This window comes from Microtus oregoni, unplaced genomic scaffold (assembly GCF_018167655.1).
Source record: "Microtus oregoni isolate MIOR12 unplaced genomic scaffold, Mior012 000015F_ref0000493, whole genome shotgun sequence".
NCBI lineage: Eukaryota > Metazoa > Chordata > Mammalia > Rodentia > Cricetidae > Microtus > Microtus oregoni.
In genome coordinates, this window is record NW_024543074.1 from 40,501,081 (window position 1) to 40,522,859 (window position 21,779).

The 21,779-nt window shown below is 49.9% G+C and overlaps 1 protein-coding gene across 1 annotated transcript; it reads left to right on the forward strand.

Moving 5' to 3' along the window:
- The first annotated feature begins 17,053 nt into the window (after positions 1-17,053).
- Hand1 (heart and neural crest derivatives expressed 1) lies at positions 17,054-20,423 on the forward strand. The gene is made up of 2 exons (XM_041665287.1): positions 17,054-17,815; positions 19,355-20,423. Exons 1-2 carry the CDS (start codon positions 17,273-17,275, stop codon positions 19,457-19,459), a joined length of 648 nt encoding a protein of 215 aa, XP_041521221.1. The 5' UTR covers positions 17,054-17,272; the 3' UTR covers positions 19,460-20,423.
- The last annotated feature ends 1,356 nt before the right edge of the window (positions 20,424-21,779 follow it).

Genomic DNA, 21,779 nt, shown 5'->3' on the forward strand with positions numbered 1-21,779 from the left:
AGGCAGGCCAGATGGCTGAGCAGCTACAGTCACTTGCCATCAAACATGAAGATCTGGGTTCAGTTCCTGGAACCCACTTGGGGGCACTTGGGCACTTGCCCTGCCCACAGATCCACAGATCCACAGATACACACACACACACACACACACACACACACACACACACACACACAATGTTTAAAAAAAAAGATGAATATGCCAGGTTGTGGAGGTGCACTCCTTTAATCCCAGCACTCAAGAGAGAGGCAGGTGGATCTCTGAGTTCAAGGCCAGGCTGATCTACAGAGCAAGTTCCAGGACAGCCAGGGCTACACACAGAGAAACACTGCCTTGAAAAACAAAAACAAAAACAAATAAAAAAGACAGTTTTTTTCCTCTCATTTGTGATTCCTGTGTTTTATATAATAGAATAAAATTAATTTTGCATGCAAAGACTAAGTGAGAAGTCAATCTATGTAGGAAGACGGGAGATTAAGGGGGGTGAGGAAAGAGGGGAATGGGGTCTGGGAGAATAAGCTCAACACAGCACTGAACACCTTTAAGATACTTTTAATTTTGTAAAATTAATTTTTAAGCAATTCTAAATCCAGCATCCAAGTCTGCAAGTGTGTCTGCCGGGCCTTGTGATGAGAGGACTCAGAGCCCCAGATGTGAGGGGGGTCCACCAGAGCCCTCAGGGAGGGGCTTCCGGAGGGACAGAGGCTCTGCGACATCTCTCAGGCTCTGGTCCCTGATGTCCTGGCATCCCTACCCTTGTCCCTTCCACCTTTATCAAGCCTCACACATTCGGGGCACTTTGCTGTCGGACTTGACAGACCAAACGAAACAGAGGCGGGTGGCAGATAACCACAGCCTCTTCTTGCCACACATGGGCCTGTTGGCTTGTTGGGCCTGCAAGCGAAGGCCTCTTGCTTCTCCAACACATTCCACAGTCATGTCCCTGGGTTGCGGGCCTCCAGAGCAGGTCCCCTAAGCCCCCAGGACTTTCACAGTGGAGACAAAAAGGGAACATTAGATTCCTCATCCCGAGTCCCAGCTTTGCTGTGTGACCTTGGGCAAGTCCCACCCCTCTCTGGGCTTGTGTTTCTGCACCTGGACCTTGACAGGAAATGGGATGGACTAGATAATTTCGGATATGCCCAGGTCTGACTTCAAAATCCCTCCGTTTATTAAAAGCAGGAAAACGGTCCCCACACCTCTTGAGTGCCAGGTCAGAATCTCATTGCTGGGTCAGGCCAGGACCGGTGATAAGAGCTCAAGAGGTGACCGTGTTCCCTCAGACCCAAGGCCCACCCACTTGAAGTGAAAGTTTCACGTAGACAGGGTGTGGTGGCACTTGCCTACAGTCAGCCCCAGCACTTGGGAGGTTGAGGCAGGAGGGCTGAGACAAGGTTGAGGACAGTCTGAGCGATACAGAGTGAGTTCCAGGCCAGCCTGGATATACAGGAAGGGGCTTTGTTTCAAAAGAACACACACGCACATATTTAGATAATTAAATAATGTTTTTAAAAAAGGGTTAGGGCAAGCGGGGCAGTGGTAGTGTATGCCTTTATTCCTAGCACCTGGGAGGCAGGGTAGGCAGATCTCAATGAGTTCAAGACCAACCTGATCTACAAAGTAAAATTCAGGACAGCCAGGGCTACACAAAGAAACCCTGTCTTGAAAAACAAACAAGCAAACAAAAAAACAAGCAAAAATGAAAGAAAGAAAGAAAGAAAGAAAGAAAGAAACTTGCTGCCGCAAAATCTGATAAACTCAGGACCCACACAATGAAAGCGGAGTACAGACTTCCACACACGAGTTGTCCTCCGACCTCCACATGTGCTCCCCCCCACACCACACACACACACACATACCACAGACAAAATAGTAGAAAGCTTAAATCTAAAAATAAAAGTAAACAAGAAAAAGGCTTCACACAAATGACTCCTCTGAAATGCATTCTGATATTTTTCTTTTCTGTTGATTAAAAACAAAATACTCCGGTCATAATCCATTACAGGGTGGCAGTGCCTGTATTTCTGAACAAGGTGAGACCAACTCAAGCAAGCCCGCACCAAGTAGACACAGAGCCAGTTAGGTGCCCTAGCTCATCGTGGCCTGCACATGCGCATGTAAGTGGGGTGTACATTTCCCCCCCCCCAGGAGTCCTCCTAATAGATAATGCTTATTTGCTTGTTTGTTTATTGTGTGTATCCATGTGAGAGCGACAGTGGGAGAGGAGGTCAGAGGACAGCTTTGTGGGAGTTGGTTCTCTCTTTTCACCAGGTGAGTACTGGAGATCCAGCTTGAGTTGTCAGGTAGGGCTGCTAGCATCTTCATCCACTGAGTCATTTTACTGGTGCCTCCCTGACTGGATTCATGGTGTGTGTGTGTGTGTGTGTGTGTGTGTGTGTGTGTGTGTGTATGAGCAAGTGTGTACGTGTGTGTATGTATGTGTGTGTACGTGCGTGCATGCATGCGTGCGTGCATGTGTGTGTGTCTTACTTGGCTTAATTTTGGTGGCTTGTATGACTATGGGTGGATTGGTGATTTACTGTAACATGGAGAACTTCTCAATGATTGTACCACTGAAAAGAGTGACCACCCCCTTGGTCATAGTTCTTTACTTTACATTAGATTATACTGCTGTCTCCACGCTCTAGGAGTGTATACGGAAGTAGGTACATGGGGTGACTTCTGGACTCTGGATCTGGCTGCAAACCTTGACTTTTTCCAACAGATTGAGGTCTGACTTTGCCCAGGTTAGCCCGCAGGAGACAAACAGCTAAGGCCCCCAAGAGATGATGGGATTCCATATCATACACCATCTCAGTCCCTTAGAGCTGAGTCCAGAAAGTGTTTCTGCTTTGGCAGGAGCAAGCAAAGAAGCCAGCCACTGTGCAGTCGATTTTAACTCTACTGCACTAATGTGATTAAGACTTTAATGATGCCTGAAGATAGACCTTCAAAAAAAAAAAAAAAAACCAACTGGTCAAGCTGGGCAATGGTGGCACACGCCTTTAATCCCAGTACTCAGGAGGCAGAGGAAGGCCCAATCCCTGAGTTTGATGCCAGCCTGGTCTACAAAGTGAGTTCCAAACAGTGAGGGGTACCCAGAGAAACCCTGTCTCAAAATTAAAAAGAAAAAAAAATCAGCTGGTCAAAGGAAAACTGCCATAGAAACAATCTGACTCTTTCCCAGTGATTAAGACAAAACACAAGTGCACCTCCTGGACAGGATCCCGGGACAGAAAAGGGACCTAAATAAAAAAGTGGCGACATCTAAATAAAGCCTGGAGTTTGGTTTGACTGCAGCGCATCACCGTTAGTATCTTAGCCTTGATAAATGGACCTCAGCTGTGTAAGACGGCAATGTGGGGGAAGAGAAGGCAAACAGAAACGCTCTGTTATGTTTTGCACCTTTTCCGTCTAGAATAATAATCATTCTGTCTAGAATTTTTAAAAAATAAGTTTGCGTATGCTGATAATCCAAACTCTCAAGGAGAGACAGGAAGATCGGGAGTTCAAAGGTCATCCTCTGCTAGAGAGCAAGTTTGAGACCAGCCTGGGTTACATAAGACCCTGCTATAAAATAAATAAGAAATACAGTATAAAACAAAGGGCCAGAGAGACGGCTCAGCAGGTCCTGCTACCAAGTTTGATAATGTGAGTTTGATTTCCAGGACCCACTTGGTAGTTAGCACAAAGTTCTACAAATTGTCTTCTGACCACATGCACACATGTATGCCACCCCAGCCACAAATACAAAAATAAATGCAATAACAAATCTCAAACATACACACAAAACCATATAGGTGTATACACTAAAGCTCAATAAAACATTCACAGAAAGATGCTACGATGATGCTTACAGCTTATAGACTGAGTATACATTGTGTGCCAGCTCTTCCCCAGCACATTGTTTTATCCCCTCACTATGGCAGGACCATAGAGACAGATTCCCTCGTAGGCCAGTGTCATTATCTCAGGACTGTCCCTTGAAGCAAGGGGTCATCCTTTGGTTTATTCACCCAACATACACACTAAGCATATATGCAGATCTGAGGTATCTCAGTGCACAGGCAAACATACACACTAGGCATATGTGCACATGTTGGGGTATCTCAGTGCACATGGAAATATACACACTAAGCATATGTGCAGATGCTGGGGTGTCTCAGTGTGCAGGAAAATGTGTCTTCTCTCCCTCTTGGGTTTGGGGTTTTTTATTTTGTTTTGAGACAAGATTTCTTTCATCGCTTTGGCTGTCCTGGAACTTGCTTTGTAGACCAGGCTGGCCTCGAACTCACTGAGATCTGCCTGCCTCTGCTGGGATTAAAGGTGTGTACCACCATTGCCCAGCAGAGTTTTGTGTTTTAAAGGCAGGGTTTCTCACATTGCCCAGACTGGCCTTGCACTCACGATACGATCAAGTGTGACCCTGTACTTCTGATTCTCCTGCCTCTACCTCCCAAATGTTAGGTGTTTCACAAGGCCTGGTTCACACAGTGCTAGGGATGGAACCCATGGCCTTATGTGTGCGGTGCAGACACTCTACCAACTGAGCTCTATCCCCGGGCTGGATTCCTGGGGTTGAGAACCTCACTGTGACAAGTCAACATACACACAATACTACTAAAGCTGATTTGGCTGGGTGTAGTGCTGAACCATTAATCCCTGCACTCAAGAAGCAGAGGCAGGTGGATTTCTGTGAGTGTGAGGCCAGCCTGGTCTCACTGGAGAGATGGCTCAGTAGTTAAGAGCACACACATCAGGTGGCTCACAACCACCTTTTAACTCCTGCTCCGGAAGGCACCCAAAGCCTCTGGCCTGTGAGGACACCTGCATTTTATATGCACAGATACACACAAAGTAGGGAGATGACTCCGATCAAAACACGTTGCACGAACTCCTCAAGAATTAGCAAATAATTTATTAAAAGGTAAAAACAATTTTAAAAGAAAAAAGCAGCTAAACTTGAGGTCTAGTTAGCAGAAAGTATTCTTAGGATACGGTGTTTGGAAAGGAAGGGCTAAAGCCGAGTAAACGCATCATTTGGGTGGCAGGTTCAAATTCTTTAATTATTGTCAATATTTGTTGCAATTTACTTGCTCTAAATAAATTACAGTAAAGCCGGGCGGTGGTGGCGCACGCCTTTAATCCCAGCACTCGGGAGGCAGAGGCAGGCGGATCTCTGTGAGTTCGAGACCAGCCTGGTCTACAAGAGCTAGTTCCAGGACAGGCTCCAAAACCACAGAGAAACCCTGTCTCAAAAAACCAAAATAAATAAATAAATTACAATAAATCATAAGGTTAGGGTGCAGACTTAGATTGATGAGGTCCTAGATTAAGTCTTCAGCACTGGTCCCCAAATACACAAGTGCATATATGTAAAATAGCTCTTACTGATATTATATAGCATTATTAGGGGATTTGAAATAGTTTAGCAGGTTACTTGTTGACTGTTTTGGCGCTCTTAATACAAAATCTCACTAGGTATCCCATGGCTGGATATGGAACTCATTATTGTAGACCAAGTTGGCCTCAGACTTCTGGCCATCCTTCTGCCTCTGCCTCCCTAGTGCTCGGGAGATGGGGGTTTGACTCTGAGTTTTCTGGTACCCTCCCTGAGGCACCTCAGACATTAAGAGAAGAATGCATGGGAGGATGGTGACACGGGATCCAGCCGCCTTTGTACACGGGGACAGAAGAAGACAGCCTCCAGGGTTTGGAGAAAAAGTCCTTTTGTGAACTGAAAACTACCATCTACCCTGTTTCTGGTGTTTCCTGTAATTTTTTTCCTGATGCCTGGAGAAAGTCTCTATCCCCAGTGTTCTGTCTGGTACAAGGTAGGGAATGCACACCTCAGTTCCAACCTTCGTTGATGGTACGAGCTGCCGCAGGCAAAGACAACGCTAAACTAATATCAGATAGAGGAGGCAGGCATCTGTCAGATCAGGAGACAAGACCTGGAGAAGAAGCATGTGCATTCGCATGCCAGGAGTCCAAGTGACAAATATGATGCGTGCACTTAATGCCTTTTTCCTAGAGCGGAGGCTTTAGAGGCCATCTAAGCCCACAGCTTCCTGTAACAGATGATTTCTTTCAGCAAGTGTGTTTCGAAGTCTCTGTCATGTACAGAACATGCCTGAGGTAGGGCAACGGAGACAGTGCTGCATCTAAGAATATGTTGGCGGCCGGGCAGTGGTGGCGCACGCCTTTAATCCCAGCATTCAGGAGGCAGAGGCAGGTGGATCTCTGTGAGTTCGAGGCCAGCCTGGTCTACAAGAGCTAGTTCCAGGACAGGAACCAAAAAGCTACGGAGAAATCCTGTCTCAAAAAAAAAAAAAAAAAAAAAAAAAAGAATATGTTGGCTTTTGGTGCCCAAACCCCTAGTCCTGTCAGCCTAGGTAACGTGTTGCCATCTAGAAAATTTACTCTCCCTTTCGTGCTTTGGCATGCCTCCATCTTCCAACTGATAGGTCACTTTTCGCTGTTTGGATAATGACTTCCCTGAGAGCACCACGCTAACAAGAATAACTTTTGTAGGTAACTAGCTCGTTCTTTTTTTTTTTTTTTTGATGACAGATGCAATATTTGAATCCATGTATGTTTGATTCCACAATAACTAGCTCATTCTTGATGAACTGCAATTCTCCTTCTTCCGCCTCCATCGCCTTCCCCACCCCAGTACCAGGGTTGGACCAAGTTAGTGCCTTATCGACTGAACCACAGCTACAGTTTACTTGCCCTCTCCTTGAAACTCAGCTCTCAGAGCCTCATCCGCCCTGCTTCATCGTCTACTGCTCAGTTTCACCGATAGCAGCCCTCTCTCAAGGGCCGTGCGCAATAAACTCTCTACGGGGTCTGCGAAGACGTTTTGACACACAACAAATAGATCTTCCTAAATAATCATAATCATGATGGTTTTTAAAGGCTCCAGAAATGTAAATGAATGAACTGGGTTGACCATGAGAAGACACACATTTACCTTAGGCTGGGAGAAAGCTGGCCCATTCTCCTCTAGTGCCACCTCTAACTGCAGCCGGGATGGACTTTTAGCACGTGCTATGAATCAATGTGCTCAGGAGAATCCAGAGAAGCAGGTGATGCTGGACCATCTTGACATTGCAGCCTGAGGGCCAGACTCTGTGCTTTCTTCTCCCCAGAGCCCTGCTTGCCCAGGATTTGTGTACCAGTGCCGTTTTAATTCTTAGAGAGGCACCCTCTGTTCACCCAACCCCACAGCCCTCTGTTCTTACAACCTTGGTGTTCGGTTAGCATCATCTGCACAGCAAAAATTAAACAGCAAAAAGCATGACAGGTGAGAGGCTGAGAGAGACCCTTGGCTGTTTGTGAGAGCTATACCATTGCCATCTAATGCAGGATGGAAGGAGGCCTCTCCCCTCCTAGCCCCCACCTCCACTCTCCCCGGGACTTCCAGAGGGTCCCCTCTTCCGCAAACCTGACGATTAGCCTGTGTTTCCAACCATGTTTATTCTCTCTGAATTCGTAGCAAATACCCTATGGGGAAAAAAACCTCCTTCTGTGGATGCCTGGTGGCCTGGTACATTCAATTTCTCTCAATTAGGAGACTCTGTTGGAGACACAATGGGTTTGGGTGAGCTTGGATTCTGATTGGTTTTTATATGAATTTATAGAAAGATCTGATTTCCTCTGTGATTTTTATGGCAGGAGAGAAGAGGTAATTAGATTAATTTCTGCTCTGTTTTCTGGAACTTTCCTCTCTGTTCTCTTCTCCTGCCACCCTTGTTTCTTCCCACTCCACCACCCCCCACCTTTTTGGTTAATAGATTTTTAGAAACATTTGCTTTCATGGGTGAATATGGGTTTAGTAACTGAGGTAGTTGGGTTTGGGTTTGGGGCCGGGTTCCACAGCTAAGGAAGTCAGCTCTTTGTGTCACACTCTTGGTGACTTTTGGGAAACTAATGAGTACCTGATGCCTGTGGGTGGCTTGACGGGGCTGTCTGTGCAAGAGGCTAGGGAGCTAGACCTTCACCAGGAGAGATTCACAAGTCCAGGCTTCCTGGACGGAAGCCTGTCCTAACAATTTGTTCCTCTGAAGAGAAAACACAAGACTACCTCCCTTTTCCCGTGCACTGGTTTCTTCCTAGGGGTTTCTGAAGGCCGGGGTGATGGCTCTGGTGGTGGAGCGCTTGCCTGGTGCACACAAAAGCCCAGGGTTCCACCCACAGCACCAGTACAAGGGAAAAAAGTGCTTCTGATTTCTTCGGTATTACAAGCACCCTTGTGATTTAGCACAAAATTCTTCCCAGGACAGCACAACAGCCTGGTGATACAATGCGCAGCTGGGGGCAAGACGGTGTGTGTGGGGTGCTTCTTCATTCCACACCCAAGGGCCTTCCACCCATATTTAACGTTTTAATGAAGACCTCCCCTCTGTGAGCAAGGGAGGCAAAGAAGAGCCCCGAGAGATTTGAACTTCAATAGGAAAAAAATGGAAAACTCTGAACATTAGCGTGTCTCTCAGAAGCCAGCAAAGCCTGCCAAGGCATCTGCCAGCGAGCCCAGAGCTAAGCGGTTTCCCAGTGTCGACCTCAAATCCCTTTTTTGTTTTTCTCTCTTAAAGTGTGTTTACAGTTGACCATTATGGGAGAGATGACGGATGGAGCCTGGACCTGTTTAAAATAATCAGACTACCCATCAGGCTGACGCTTCTTTCCTAAGGCTGTTGGGTGAAGGAAGGGTTTGGAATGCTCCAGTTGCCACCAGTTTAATGGAGTCCACTATGGGGCTATACCCTGGTGGGCTTTGGGGGTTCAGTTAATGAGATCTTTTTCACAGTTTGACTTGTGCATGCCTGGTGGCTTTAAGCTTTCTGTTCCAGGCTACCAGTAGCACTAGAGAATTTGGGGACTCGTGGTCCCTTAGAGCAAGGCAGGCCACTTTAGGTTCAGGAGACTCAAGACCCAAGGACAGAGGAGGGGTTATCTATTTCTCCACCCAGCCCCAAGTTATAAGGAAGGGTGAGTTGAAGAGGCACCTCTGTCCCCACCCTTTGTCACAGGAGGCGTATTACATCAGCTCTTACTCCCACCCACAAATGAGATTTTCTCTATTGGAATGTATGCATTCCTTTCAACTAAATGCTATCTGACTAGATTGTCTCTGTCACAACAGCAAACCCAACCAAGAGGCTTTTGGGGGCTGGCAATTTTAGGGTTCCCGTTACTCTCCTGCCTCCTCTGAAGGAAAAAGATGCATTATCTCCCTGAGGTAACTTCATTTTGCTGGGCAAGCCTACGGAGGTTCCCGGTTCCTATGGAGGCTCTGCCAGGGAAAAGCACAAGGCTGGAGATGAAACACAACTATGAAAGCCAGGCTTGGCGGTACATGCCTGTCATCCACATGGGAGCTAGAGGCAGGGGGATTGGGAATTCAAGATCGAGATCAACCTCAGCGTTTCAAAATGAGATCATGTCCAAAAGAAAGAGGTCATCCTTAGGATGGGGTGGCACGGTGGGAGAGGCTAGGCAAGGCTCTGGTTTGGTCTCCAGCACAGCAAAATATGTAAATAAACACATAACAGAAAGGGAGGAGAAAGTAAAGGTTTTCCATAAAAGTCCAGCCCCACTAAGACCATCAGTGGCCTCTGTGGTCTCTTGGCCTCTGCCTGAACATCTTCCCCAGCTCTCAGCTGTGAGCATGGTCACCAGGTGAAGGGAGCTGACTTGGTTTTGGTTGGGAATTCATGCTGTCCTGTGGATTGAACATAGGTGCCTAGGGCCTGGCGCAAGCCTGGTACACTACCTACCCCCTACGCCCTAGGAATTCAGATTTGACTGACAAAGGAAAAAACTTCCCAGACTTTGGAAGCAAGAGGTTCAGGCCTCAAAACTGACCGTCCCAGCACAGAGCACTTCTAAGTGTAAAATGGCTGGGCAGGTGGTAGTCGTGAGAGCAAGGAACAGGATTCCAGATACAACACAGCAAAGCCAATATGCCCCAAATGTATAGCACAGCCAGCTGACCATTCTAGGTGAAAATGCCCTAAATGCCACTGGCCTGGTGAGAGAAAGTCACCTGCCTTCCGGTCTGCTGAGTGCTGTGGGTGCTGGAACCGGGAGGCCTCAGGCTGAGAGGATAGGGACTCTCCCAGAATCCACCCCAGTTCTGGGTGGGGGTGGGGGACACAGGGCAGAAGGTGTCCGGGACTTCTTGATTTATGACCACCGCACCCCAAGCCATCCCATAAATTTGGGGTCCGTTTTCACCAAAACCGTGAGTTACGATTTTTCAAATAAATACACTTTCCAATCAGACGGGGTTCTGTTTAGGTTGAAGGCTTCCCGGCTTCCCGAAGCAGACATCTCTTGGTGTGGAAAATACACACAGGAGGGAACGGAGCCGGGACGAAGCTCAGACAACATAAAAACTTGTGTAAACACGTTGTCATTTACGGACTTCGGAAGAGAAAGAGAATGGGGTGGGGGCACAGAAAAGGGAGGGGCTGGAGAAAACACATCCATGTTTAATTCTCTCAGAATCCTCTGGTCTTTCGGCCTGGAGGGAGGACACGGAAAATTTAATATTCTTTTTCCGTAAGCTTGATTTATGCTACTCATTAGAAAAAGGCAGGGGTGGTGGGTTTACCTTAAATAGATTTTGAATTTTTTTGAGGTTGTTAAAAAATGTAAGAATGGATAAGGTTTACACAATCTCTCTCTCTCTCTCTCTCTCTCTCTCTCTCTTTCTCTCCTCTCTGGATTTCATTATGGAACAGTGTGGCCAAGGTAAACCAGGATGGATCACACACACACACACACACACACACACACACACCCCTAAAGGATCTATGTGTAGTTGTATTCTTCAGCAGGACTTTCCCTTACTCTGGGTCTCAGCTGCCACCTGTCAAGCAAGGAGTGAATCAAAGACTCAGAAGTCACAGAGCACACAAAAATACTCTCACAAAATCTCTCACAAAATTATGAATCTAACATTAGATAAAAGTCACTTCTGAGCCGGGCATGGGCGCACGCCTTTAATCCCAATACTCAGGAGGTAGAGGCAAGCGGATCTCTATGAGTTCGAGGCTAGCCTAGTCTACAGAGTGAGTTCCAGGACAGCCAGAGAAAAATCCTGTCTCTGGGGGGAAAAACAAGTCACTTCTGGGTTATACTCTTTCTTACCAGACCACACTCCTCATCCCAAGAAAGGGGGTCCCAAAAAGGGTGATACCCACTCCAGGCTCACAAAGTCTGAGTCACAGACTCTACCTACCAGTCTGTGTACCCTTAGGGAAATTCCTTTCCCTCTCTGGTCTCATTTTCCTTGTAAATGTCGAAGTGGGTCCTTACAGTATCTCTGCAAGTCCCCCACACCAAAGCGACAAGGCTTCACTTTGTAACAGCTTCCTGGAGACACCAGCCCCCCTGCCCATCTCTCTCTGCTCGCAGAAGCAAGCCAGGCCAGATTGGAAAACCCTAGACCCTCTTTAGATGCGACCGAGAAATGTTTAAGGGATTTGCGCGCTCAGGCTGCCGCAGCAAATGGCCCGGGGGCTGATTTATGGCGCGTTCCTGCGCGACGCGATTCCCCAAGACAGCGAGAATATTTTACACCGCGCTAATATAAACAGGCGGCCGGCCGGGTCCTTTTTATGGAGTTCCTGTAATTACCCGGGCCCTGACAGGTCCTTGATTTACTGCCCTATTTAGATAAGGGGTCCGGTGCGGGGATTGCCCGTGGCGTCAAGGTCACTGGATGCGGCAGATCGCTGCGTTGCGCGGGGGTTTGCTGTGGACAGCGGGGTGCGCGCTCTCAGGAGCTTACAGGCCGCTGTCGGGTGAGCAGAGAGGGACACATCTCTCTCCAAAGCATCACAGTACCAGCGGGGAAGCTAAGTCCCCCGGAGGTGTTTGTTAGGACCCTGCCCCCCCCCCCCCACGCACGTACTGGGGCATTAGCACAGAAAAGGGAGGTGGAGGTATGGGATCGGGATTCGTGTCCTCCAGGACTCAGTCCTTATCCTGGGGGCGCGGAGAGGGATAGCTGTTGGGTTCAGCGGGACAAGGAAAAGACTGAACTCCACCAGCAGTGGCCTGGTCTGCTGCACTGCGAGCAAGATTTTGCATCTAGTCAAGGTTACCGCTTTTCCTCAGACGTGCGTAGCTTCAGACCAAATCCAGGGTTGTTGCCAGTTGAGTTTATTCTTATTTAACGCGGTGCCACAGTACACCAACCACTGCCCCAGTCCTATCCAAACCTCATCCAACTTTCCACTGGTCCTCCGTGGCAGGTCGAGGTATCTGCCAGTGGCCCAGATTCACAGAGAAGGAGCAGAAAGAGACAGTTTCCACCCAGGTGGGCTCAGTTCTGCTATTGCCGGCTTCCCCTGACATGGTTTATTTAACCTCGGAGGAGTAAGCTCTCTTGTCTGTGAACTGGGAAAGACTGCCTGCCCGCTGTCACCAGTATGGTTGGGGACAGACCCCTGGAGGAACTGGGGTGGGAGTGGGGGGGAGCTGATAGGAGAACTGGGGAGTGCTTGGGTCCCCAGGCTTGACCTGCAGAGGTAGGCTGAGGGAGAGCAGAGTCCTGCCCTTAGGGCCCTGCTGACCCTGGTGGCACCAAGCAACAGATAGAAGACAGAAATTACAAACTCAATTGACCAGTCCTATCTATGCGCCTCTCTCTCTCTCTCTCTCTCTCTCTCTCTCTCTCTCTCTCTCCAATCCAAATGGGAAAACCGAGGCTTGGAGCTGGAAAGAAACAGTATGTTCCTAGCAGATGCCAGAATTCGAGGGGGCTGGGCGAGGTGGTGACCACTTACAGAGGTAGGCAGCAGGATAAAGAGAGTCAGTTCTACCAGAGCTACACATTGAGTTGGGGAGCCGCCTGATCGCCTAAGAATCAAAAACCAAACAACTCCACAAATAAACAACAGAATTAAACTGGAAGCCTCATCTTTTGCTCAAATTCCTGCATCCCTACCCCCACCCCCAACACATAGCCTGAGGTAGGAAAGGGAACACCCACAGCAGGACCCTATCCCTTCCCCACCCTGTTTCAGGTTCTATTGTCTTCCTCACTCACCTGAGCCCCAGGTGTTGTTCAAAGCAGTTTGGAAGGCTGGGCCTGGAGTCTAGGAATCTTGTCCTCTCTTTGGTATTTGGAATCGTGAGTGAGTGGTGGGGAGTGTTTCACTCTGAGCCTCAGCAGATTTCACATCAGGCCCCCTAGAATCAAACCCTGAGGCAATGGCACTGTCTAGGGGCATCCTGCTTAAACAGGCATGCACTGGGGAGCAGGTGATGTGGGAGCTTTCAAGGGGCCTCTGGAATTGTGGGGTGTGGGGGGGGGCGACTCTCACCTTGTACTGTAATCCCTTCTCTACCGGAATATCTAGCCCAGATATGCAGTCCTAAGTGATCTGTGTAGTGTCAGGAAAGTGGGCCTCACATTGCTGGGTGGAAAGCTGAGCCTTTTTATATAGATGCTAGTGTGACCTTATGTGAGTGTCCTTTGTCCTTGTGGGTGACCTGATAATACGAGCACTGCTGTACAACTTCATTTTGTCAATGTGACTGTATGCTAAGGCTGTGAAAAGCATGCCAAACCCTGAATCCATGCGGTGTTGGGAAACCGTGCAGCACAGAGCAAATGTGTAGACTTTGAACGCTGCTGTGAGCTTGCCAATGGCTGAGACTGTCTATTTGTGATTATTAGTATATCTATATGCATGCGGGCTGGTGGATTTTTTTTTGTCATGTGGGAGGTTGGGGGAAGGTGCGTATATGTGGTTGGGGGGGGGAGGCTGATGTCATTGTTGGTTTTGAGACTGGCTTTCAGGGCTGCCAATCTGACTTATAAATGTCTCTAAATAAACTTTGCTATTTAAAAACTTGCAAATAAGCCGGGTAAATAATCCCAGTATTCGGGAGGCAGAGGCAGATATCCTGCAGATCTCTGTGAGTTCTAGACCAGCCTGGTTTACAGAGTGTGTGCCGGGAGAGACTCCAAAGCTACAGAGAAACCTTGTCTCGAAAAGCAAAACAAAACAAAACCCACCGAAACAAACAAACACAAACAAAAAAAAACCTTACAAATAAAGAAAAACATCACACACAAAAATAACCAGACCCAACATCTGTACAACTCAATGGACTTCTATAGAGTCAGAACAAGCATTTGGAACAAAAAACTTCACATTAAATTTTACACTTTCAGCATCAGATTTATTTTATGCCCTTATCCGCCACCAAATTCAAAATAAGCCACGGCAGAATTAGAACCAGAAAAGCAACCAGCTTGATATTATCCCTCCTAACTGGTGCCCATTACCAGACATTTCAGGGAACTCCTTGGCCAACTCCATCATCCACTCTTGTGCTTCAGCCTCCTAAGTTCGCTCAGACTGCTTGCACCACTGCCCAACTGGTAAGATGGGGTTTGTGAGAGCTTATGTTGTGACTATAACCCCGAGGAATTTGTAAAAAGATACAAAGTGAAACAGGGTGTGGTGGTGACTCTGGCCTGAAATCGCAGAACTTGGTGAGGCAGGACCACCAGGCTGGCTACATGCGACTGTTTTTAGTTAATTAAAGTAAAAAAAGTGCTTGTGATCTGGTAAAATGGCTCAGTGGGAAAAGGTGCTTGTCACCAAGGCCGAGTTTAATCCCAGGGATCTACTTACTGACTCCCAAAAACTGTGTTCTAACCCCCCCCCCCCATGTACACTGTAGCACCCGTGTGGTCTCCACAAATAGATGTAATTGAAGATTTCTTGGAACTGTGAAAACGTGTGCACCGCTGCATCCAGTGTTTAGAGGTATGTGCCTCAGATAAAACTATGGCCTTTTTATACCCCCAGTAGCCAAACTGGAAGCCCCCATGTTTAACCTACTCAGAGGGTGACAGACATCTTGTTAAAAAAAAATCATAGGAACACGTGAATCTTGTAATACTGTACACATGTCATGTCATTGTATTACTAAGGGGAATGCGACCTGTAAGTACACGCAGGTTGGTGTGTGCCAGCAAAGGAACAAGCCTGTATGTGTAGACCTCTTATAGAGACCAGGGTGAAGACCGCTGCGGTCAGGACTATGCTGAGTTGAGGATCCAGGCCGTTCTCATGGAGTTATTCCTTACACCCAGATTCCCTCATTCAGAGAGTGCCTCCCCGGTCTGTAAGGCGCGGGAGCCCGCGGAACAGCTTCGGAACCGGCGCCCTCCCGGCGAGCCTCCTCTGGCTCCCGGCTCAGCCCAATCCTAGCGCTTGCTGGCGCCAGGCGCCGATCAGCGCGGCGGGTTTCCAGCTCGCCTGGGGCAGAAAAGAGGGGACCCAGGACCTCCTCCACCTCTGCCCACACCTCCTGCACAGTCAGAGTCCACAGCCCCGCCAGCTCCCACAGGTGGAACCTTGGCGCTCAGAACCCAGCGACTGTCTGAGCTACCATCCATGCCCTGAAGCAAACGAATTCTCACAGAAGTCCACGTTTACACAGACACGAAGAATCTCAATACGCACGCGTTCCTAGGATTTTACACATGGGCTGTCATTCGCTGGGTCCACGGCCTGGTCCACTCACATTCCCCGTCTGCGCACTGGGGTCTTTCTCCCTCTGTCCCTGACTGGTACTCACAGGATGAGCCTCAATTAGCAACTTTTGCGTGGCTGGATTAAAAGCGAATTAAAAAGAAATTGACATAATCTCATTTCCGCCTTAACTCACACTTGAAAGTGGAGCACATTTTCCGTAACCCACCTAGAAATAGAAAGCAAGACCAGGAAGGGTCCTAGGGACAGGGACCTTAATGGAAAGAAGATCCAGAGTTCCAGATTAAAGCCTGGTCTCCCAGGTTATTATTAACTCTTGGAAAGTCATCTCTTTGTAGAATCCCATTTTGGAGAAGTGCCCTAGGCCGGAGGGAAGCCGCACAAGGCTAAACAGCTAGACCATGCCTCAGCCGGGTGGGTGTGAAGTGGCCGTGGCAGAGGCTGATTTCTCCGTGGATATCAGGGGTGGGGGCTAGTTTCCCACAGTGTCAGCTTCAGTGAAGGTATCTTTATAGGATCAAGCATTCTCATGCGGGTGGCGAGCCGGATGTAGTAAGTAGCCTAGCAGTTACAGGCTCCCAGCAATACGTGCGAATCTTCCGAAGATACAGGGGAGTCCTGCCACAGAGATGCCTCAGGGCCAAGGCGCCGCCAGGCTGCCTGGCCACCAGCTCAGCTCGGCCTGCGGGCGTTTACACCGAATCAGGCGCCTGAGAGGCGAGAGGATCCGAGATCAGCCAATGCCTCCACCCCCAACCCCTAAGCCCGGAACAAACCGGTCAGTGCCCAAGTACTGGAAGCCCTCTCCCTTCCCGCCCACTTCCACCTCGGCCTCTGGAAGACTTCCCTGGGAGTCAGCAGCTGGGCGAGAACTGGACCACTGAGAACCACCCTGTGCGGCAGTAGCTCCAGGTTCGGCCTGAAGCAGGAACCTAAGGGTAGGGCTGGAGGTGTTAGGACCTAGCCTACTTCCCTGCTGCGCCCGGTGGCCTCCAGGCTCCCACGATGAGCAGCGTCCTTAGAGTTCGGGTTCGGGAAGGCTGGACATCCTATTCTGAATTTCAGGCCTAAAAACAAGACCCAGTTCTGCTCTGGTCCTCAGTCCCTATCTGTGAAATCAAGTGTGTTTGTGTGTATGTGAGTGGGTGGGTGCCTGGGTGGGTAGTGTGGTGTGTGTGTACGTGCGTGTGTGAGTGTGTTGTTGAGGCTCTCTTTTCAAGGGATGATTCTAGAATCCTTTCCTTGGATCCATGAGGAAAGGGTGGTAGCTTCAGTACCGGGTGTGAGCAGGCCTGGCCTCAAGTTCGTAGCCCCCGCCCTCCCAGGAGGGGAACTAAGAGAGGGGAGGGTCATAGGCGGGGCCGGTTCTCAGTCCCTGTGGTCAGCCTAGAATCGAGTGGCGCTTGCTGAGCATAAAACTTGGGACCGCCACCCCCTTTCCTCCTCCTTCCATTGGCTCCAGCTAGAGGTTGACATCAAAGCCGAGACCTTAAATAAGCAGGATCCTGATGGCAAGTCCGCAGAAGGGTTAAACGGGTCTTTGGAAATCCGTACCCACTCCCTCTCTGCCTACTGAAACCCTGAAGAAGCCTGCAGGTCCCGCGTGTCATCCTCGGCTTTGCTCAGGACTCCTCCAAAGCCCAGTCAGTTCGCGGCCCGGGAGCCCACGGGTGGCCCAGTTCTGTGGGGCGCATGGGGCGGCGCTAATTGGGCTGGCGGCGCAGGCCAGGAGCCTCTCCAACATGAACCTCGTGGGTAGCTACGCACACCATCACCACCATCACCACCCACACCCGGCGCACCCCATGCTCCACGAACCCTTCCTCTTTGGTCCGGCCTCCCGCTGCCACCAGGAGCGGCCTTACTTCCAGAGCTGGCTGCTGAGCCCCGCTGATGCTGCCCCAGATTTCTCTGCCGGCGGGCCACCACCTACCACCGCAGTAGCGGCGGCTGCCTATGGTCCCGATGCCAGGCCGGGCCAGAGCCCAGGTCGGCTGGAGGCGCTTGGAGGCCGCCTGCCCAGACGAAAAGGCTCAGGACCCAAGAAGGAGCGGAGGCGCACAGAGAGCATTAACAGCGCATTCGCGGAGCTGCGTGAGTGCATCCCCAATGTGCCCGCAGACACCAAGCTCTCCAAGATCAAGACTCTGCGCCTGGCCACCAGCTACATCGCCTACTTGATGGATGTGCTGGCCAAGGATGCACAAGCGGGTGACCCCGAGGCCTTCAAGGCTGAACTCAAAAAGGCGGATGGCGGCCGGGAGAGCAAGCGGAAAAGGGAGTTGGTGAGTCCCAGGGCTTGTAAACTCAGCTAAAGGTGCGGGCTGGGTTAAGAGCAGGCCTGCAAACAGCCAGCGGAAAAGCTGTGTTGTTCTGGGTGCGGTTTTGAAAGGCTAGGGAGAGTTCTGAGACCTTCACAGTCTGTCATTATGTACACGGAGGGGAGGTAGAGTCATGATTAAATTCAGTCGTAACTGAGTGAACACAGAATCTTGGTTTCTAAAAGTGATACTAGGGTCTTCTTTGAGGATGAATTAAAAAACCTTGGCCCCCCCCAAAAGGTGTGCATGTAATAGATTTTGTTTTAAATTTGAAGTTCTGAGGCTTCCGTCCATTGGCTCTCCTGGAAGCCAGGTTAAGAATGAAAGTAGGAAATGACGTAAATGCTGTACTCACGTATGAAATTCTCCAAAAATAATATTTTAAGTAAAAAAAATGCAAGTAGGGATTCCTTCCTTTAATTTGCTTGAGAATGAGTATCTGAGCGTGGAATCACTTACCGTTTTCCACGGGGTTTACTGGAGAGGCCAATCTACCTCTCTCATTGTACTAATTGGAGAAACAGGCTCGCTGGAGGAATCAGAGGGAGAATCAAGACAAAAACCACCAGTTTTTCAATGCTGGGTCCTGTCTGCTCCACCGGCTGCCTGAGTGGTGGGTTAGGCAACCTCATGCAAGAACCAGGAGGGGCTTTGGCCTTTGAGCAAGCTGAGCCAGCCTGTCTTGGTCTTCACTAGTTTGGGTGATCTTCCTCCTCAGGACGGTGGGACTTCTGGCCACCCAAGTTCCTTCAATTTGGTAGACTCAGGCCCAAGCATATTCGAGTGGACTGGGGAGCTCTGCAGGCTTTTATCTGATCCCCCCAGGGCCTGTGGCAAAGTAGGGATAGCTTACCTGGAACCACCGGAAAGAGACTTCCAGCCTCAGCTGCTTGGGGCCTGGGCTGCTTGGAGATGCGGGCGGGCTGGCGGAAAGAGCACCTTGTTGGAAGCAAGGGCCGGTCCTGACCCGGGTAGGGCACTGCCTCTTACAAGTAGCACCACCCTAGGTTCCTATGAGGAGAGCTGGGCAGGACTGAGGAGGCCAGGCCAATTTTCTTCCTTGCATAGTGAGGGAGGCACCCAGAACTGGCTGTAGCACCCAACTGTGCATCCCAGTCAAGATACTGAAAACCTGGAACGAGTTACACAGCAAGTGGATTACCCTTCTTACCCTTCCGCACCAGTCCCTTGAGATGTTTGCTCTCTCTGCCCCCAAGACACCTTAAAGCCAAACCGTGAGAGTCAGTTTCCCCAGATTTGGCGAATTCTCGGTAGCAAACGTCTCAAAGTTGTTCAGACCATCCCGGATCCCAGGAACTTAGAGCATAAAGGCAGATTGATGATCCTGGTTGTCTGCTTCACAAACAGAAGTCTGTCACTCATTTAAAGATGCCCACTTGCTGCTCCCGACATTTTTCCCCTCCAAGCTGGGGAGATCGAACTAAGTAACTTAAACCTGACTTTCTTGCTTTTTTGTTTGTTTGTTTGTTCGTCCGTTGGCAGCCTCAGCACGAAGGCTTTCCTCCTGCCCTGGGGCCAGGCGAGAAGAGGATTAAAGGGCGCACCGGCTGGCCTCAGCAAGTCTGGGCGCTGGAGCTGAATCAGTGAGACCAGGCCGGCGCCGAGGACCCGGCTGCGGCTGGCCCACCTGGCCACCGGGAGAGAAGGACTCAGCGGCCAAGGCCGGCCTCCGGGATCCCGCAGTTTGCACGCGCGCCTTGCCCAGTCTCTGCGGAGCTCCGGTGGGTCGGCGGCTGCAACTACCCACTAGGATCGCACGTGCAATGTCATTTGAATTTGTTGATACAATAAGAGAAAGAGAAATTTATATATATGTTCACTTCCCGCCAAGGGCGGCTCTTGGAGGCTCGACGCAAGAAAGGAGGGACTGCAGAAACCCAAGCCCAAAGAGACGCACCCTTGCAACCCGTCTGGGTGGAACTCAACCCCAAAGGCCGTGTTCGCGCCTCTCTCTGGCTCGCTCTCTGGTCTCCTTCTGGGCTCTACGTCAGTAACCCGGACGCCTTCTTCTCGAGTTAAAATGCAATAGGAGTAATCGGTAGTTTCCTGCCAGGAAGAGGGACGCTGCCTGGGTCGTTCTCTTCGGAACAGTGTTTTTCCTTTCTGTCGCTGCACTTCCTATCTAGAGGGAAGGCACTGCTTCCCTCCGTAGCACCTCTGCTTTCCAAGGGAAATGTTTTTCTTCCTTTTCCTTCCCTCCCTTCCCTTTTCTTTCCCCTTCTTTTCTCCATCCTCGTGCCCTTACCCCTTTCTTTTCCTTCTTTCCCCTTCCTTTCCTTTCTAAGTAAAAGCTTTCCCTTCCTTACCGAATTTTTGACATATTTAAACTACCTATCGTACCTGTTGCTCTCAGGTATATATCTCCCTAACCCCACCCTCTTTCTACCTCAAATCCGTGTGACCACTCGCAGCCCCACCCTTCGCCAAAGCAATATCTATGCTCTTGACTTAATAAAAAGTTTTCCGAGAACCTCGTAGGCCTGTGTGGTACTGCTGCCAGCATCCTTCTCTGGTCACTTGTCCCCGGGGTCTCTGGTGCCAGCGCTCTCCCTTTCCCCCTCTTAGATAAATACCGAACCAAACTGCAGATCAGACTCAGAAAGAGGGAAGCTAGAATCTAGAGCAAGCTAAAAAGGGGAGGAAGACAGAGAAATAAATCAGATAAAGAGACTTACTTGGTTGAGAAGCCCCAGTCCAGCTTGCACACGGGTGTGTGGATTGAACTTTTGGGAAGGTACAAAGGGTGCTACCATACAAAGGAGCCCCTTCTCTGTGCTGGGGAGTGCTGAGCTCATAGGTGTCCAGCTCCTATGAGAACCACTCCTGTAGAGCCCTGGACCGTACTGGTCCTCTTAGCCCAACTCCAAGCACTTCAGGCAGTAAGGACTCTCGCCTATGTAACCGCTGTTTTATTCATAAATAACCTCGTGCTAATGGTTAAATTGAGGTTTCTCTCTTACAACAGAACACTTAACAAATCCTTTTGAGAACATGTGTGCTGTATGATTCCTGTGCGCGTGTGGCCGCAGCCGGGCTCTGCGTCCCCACATCTGCATGCACAGCTGGTGCATTTGTTTGGGGGGGGGCGCGGGTGAGTATGTAGCTAAACTGGGGTGCGCTAAGGCAGGCATCTCCGCGTGCAAGCAATCGGTTTCCTGCGTGTGAACGCTGCTGAGGACTTGCTGTCTGGGAACAGCCCCCAGGCCCACCGGCACGAATGCAGCTCTGCGCGTGCTCAGGCCTTGTCTCGCTCCTGCTGCGGACCAGGAGGGAAGAGCGCTCCCGGTCTTTGGCTGTAGTTGGGAAAGAAGACGGAGACCCTGGGCCGACGCCTCCTCCGGCCATCGGGGTGAATATGGGACCCCATTAGTTTCGGCTGTAAACACCGTGACAGGGGCTGCGAGGCCACGCGGGCCGTTCCGGACGCGAAGGAGTTAATAAAAGGTGTTTTATGGGCGCTAGGAAACGGCGGGGGAGGTGTGAGCTTCTCCCTGCCCGCGCCCCCAGCCTTTCTTCTTCTTTCCCTCTGCCACCCGCCGCCAGATCAAACAGGCCCGCGCTTTAACTAGACCAACACCTCAGCGTAATGAGCCGGCTGGCGCGCCCCTCCCCCGGCCTCCGAGGCCCCTCGGGGACACGCAGAAAGGAAACCCGAGGCTGGTTATGGTTTTCTTTCCCTTTTGGAAATCCTGGCATGCATGAAGAAATGGAGCAAGGGAGTAAACCATCTTTAGTCTCGAACCCAGGACTCCAGTTCTTCAACTCTGACTATCTTTAGGGGTCCGGTTCCCATTTCTATTTTTAACAGGGTAAAGCATCCTAAGCTCGGGAAGAATGTGCACCCGTGTCCTCTTTCCTTACAGCCCTGGGATGGAGAAGGTACCTCGCCTGGGTACCTCCTGAGAGC

What these genes read in the sequence shown, in the direction of transcription:
- Hand1 (XM_041665287.1), top strand. Translation starts at nt 17,273, where the DNA reads ATGAACCTCGTGGGTAGCTACGCACACCATCACCACCATCACCACCCA. An exon ending in GCAAGCGGAAAAGGGAGTTG is followed by an intron (nt 17,816 to 19,354) that starts GTGAGTCCCAGG and finishes GTCCGTTGGCAG; the next exon opens with CCTCAGCACGAAGGCTTTCC.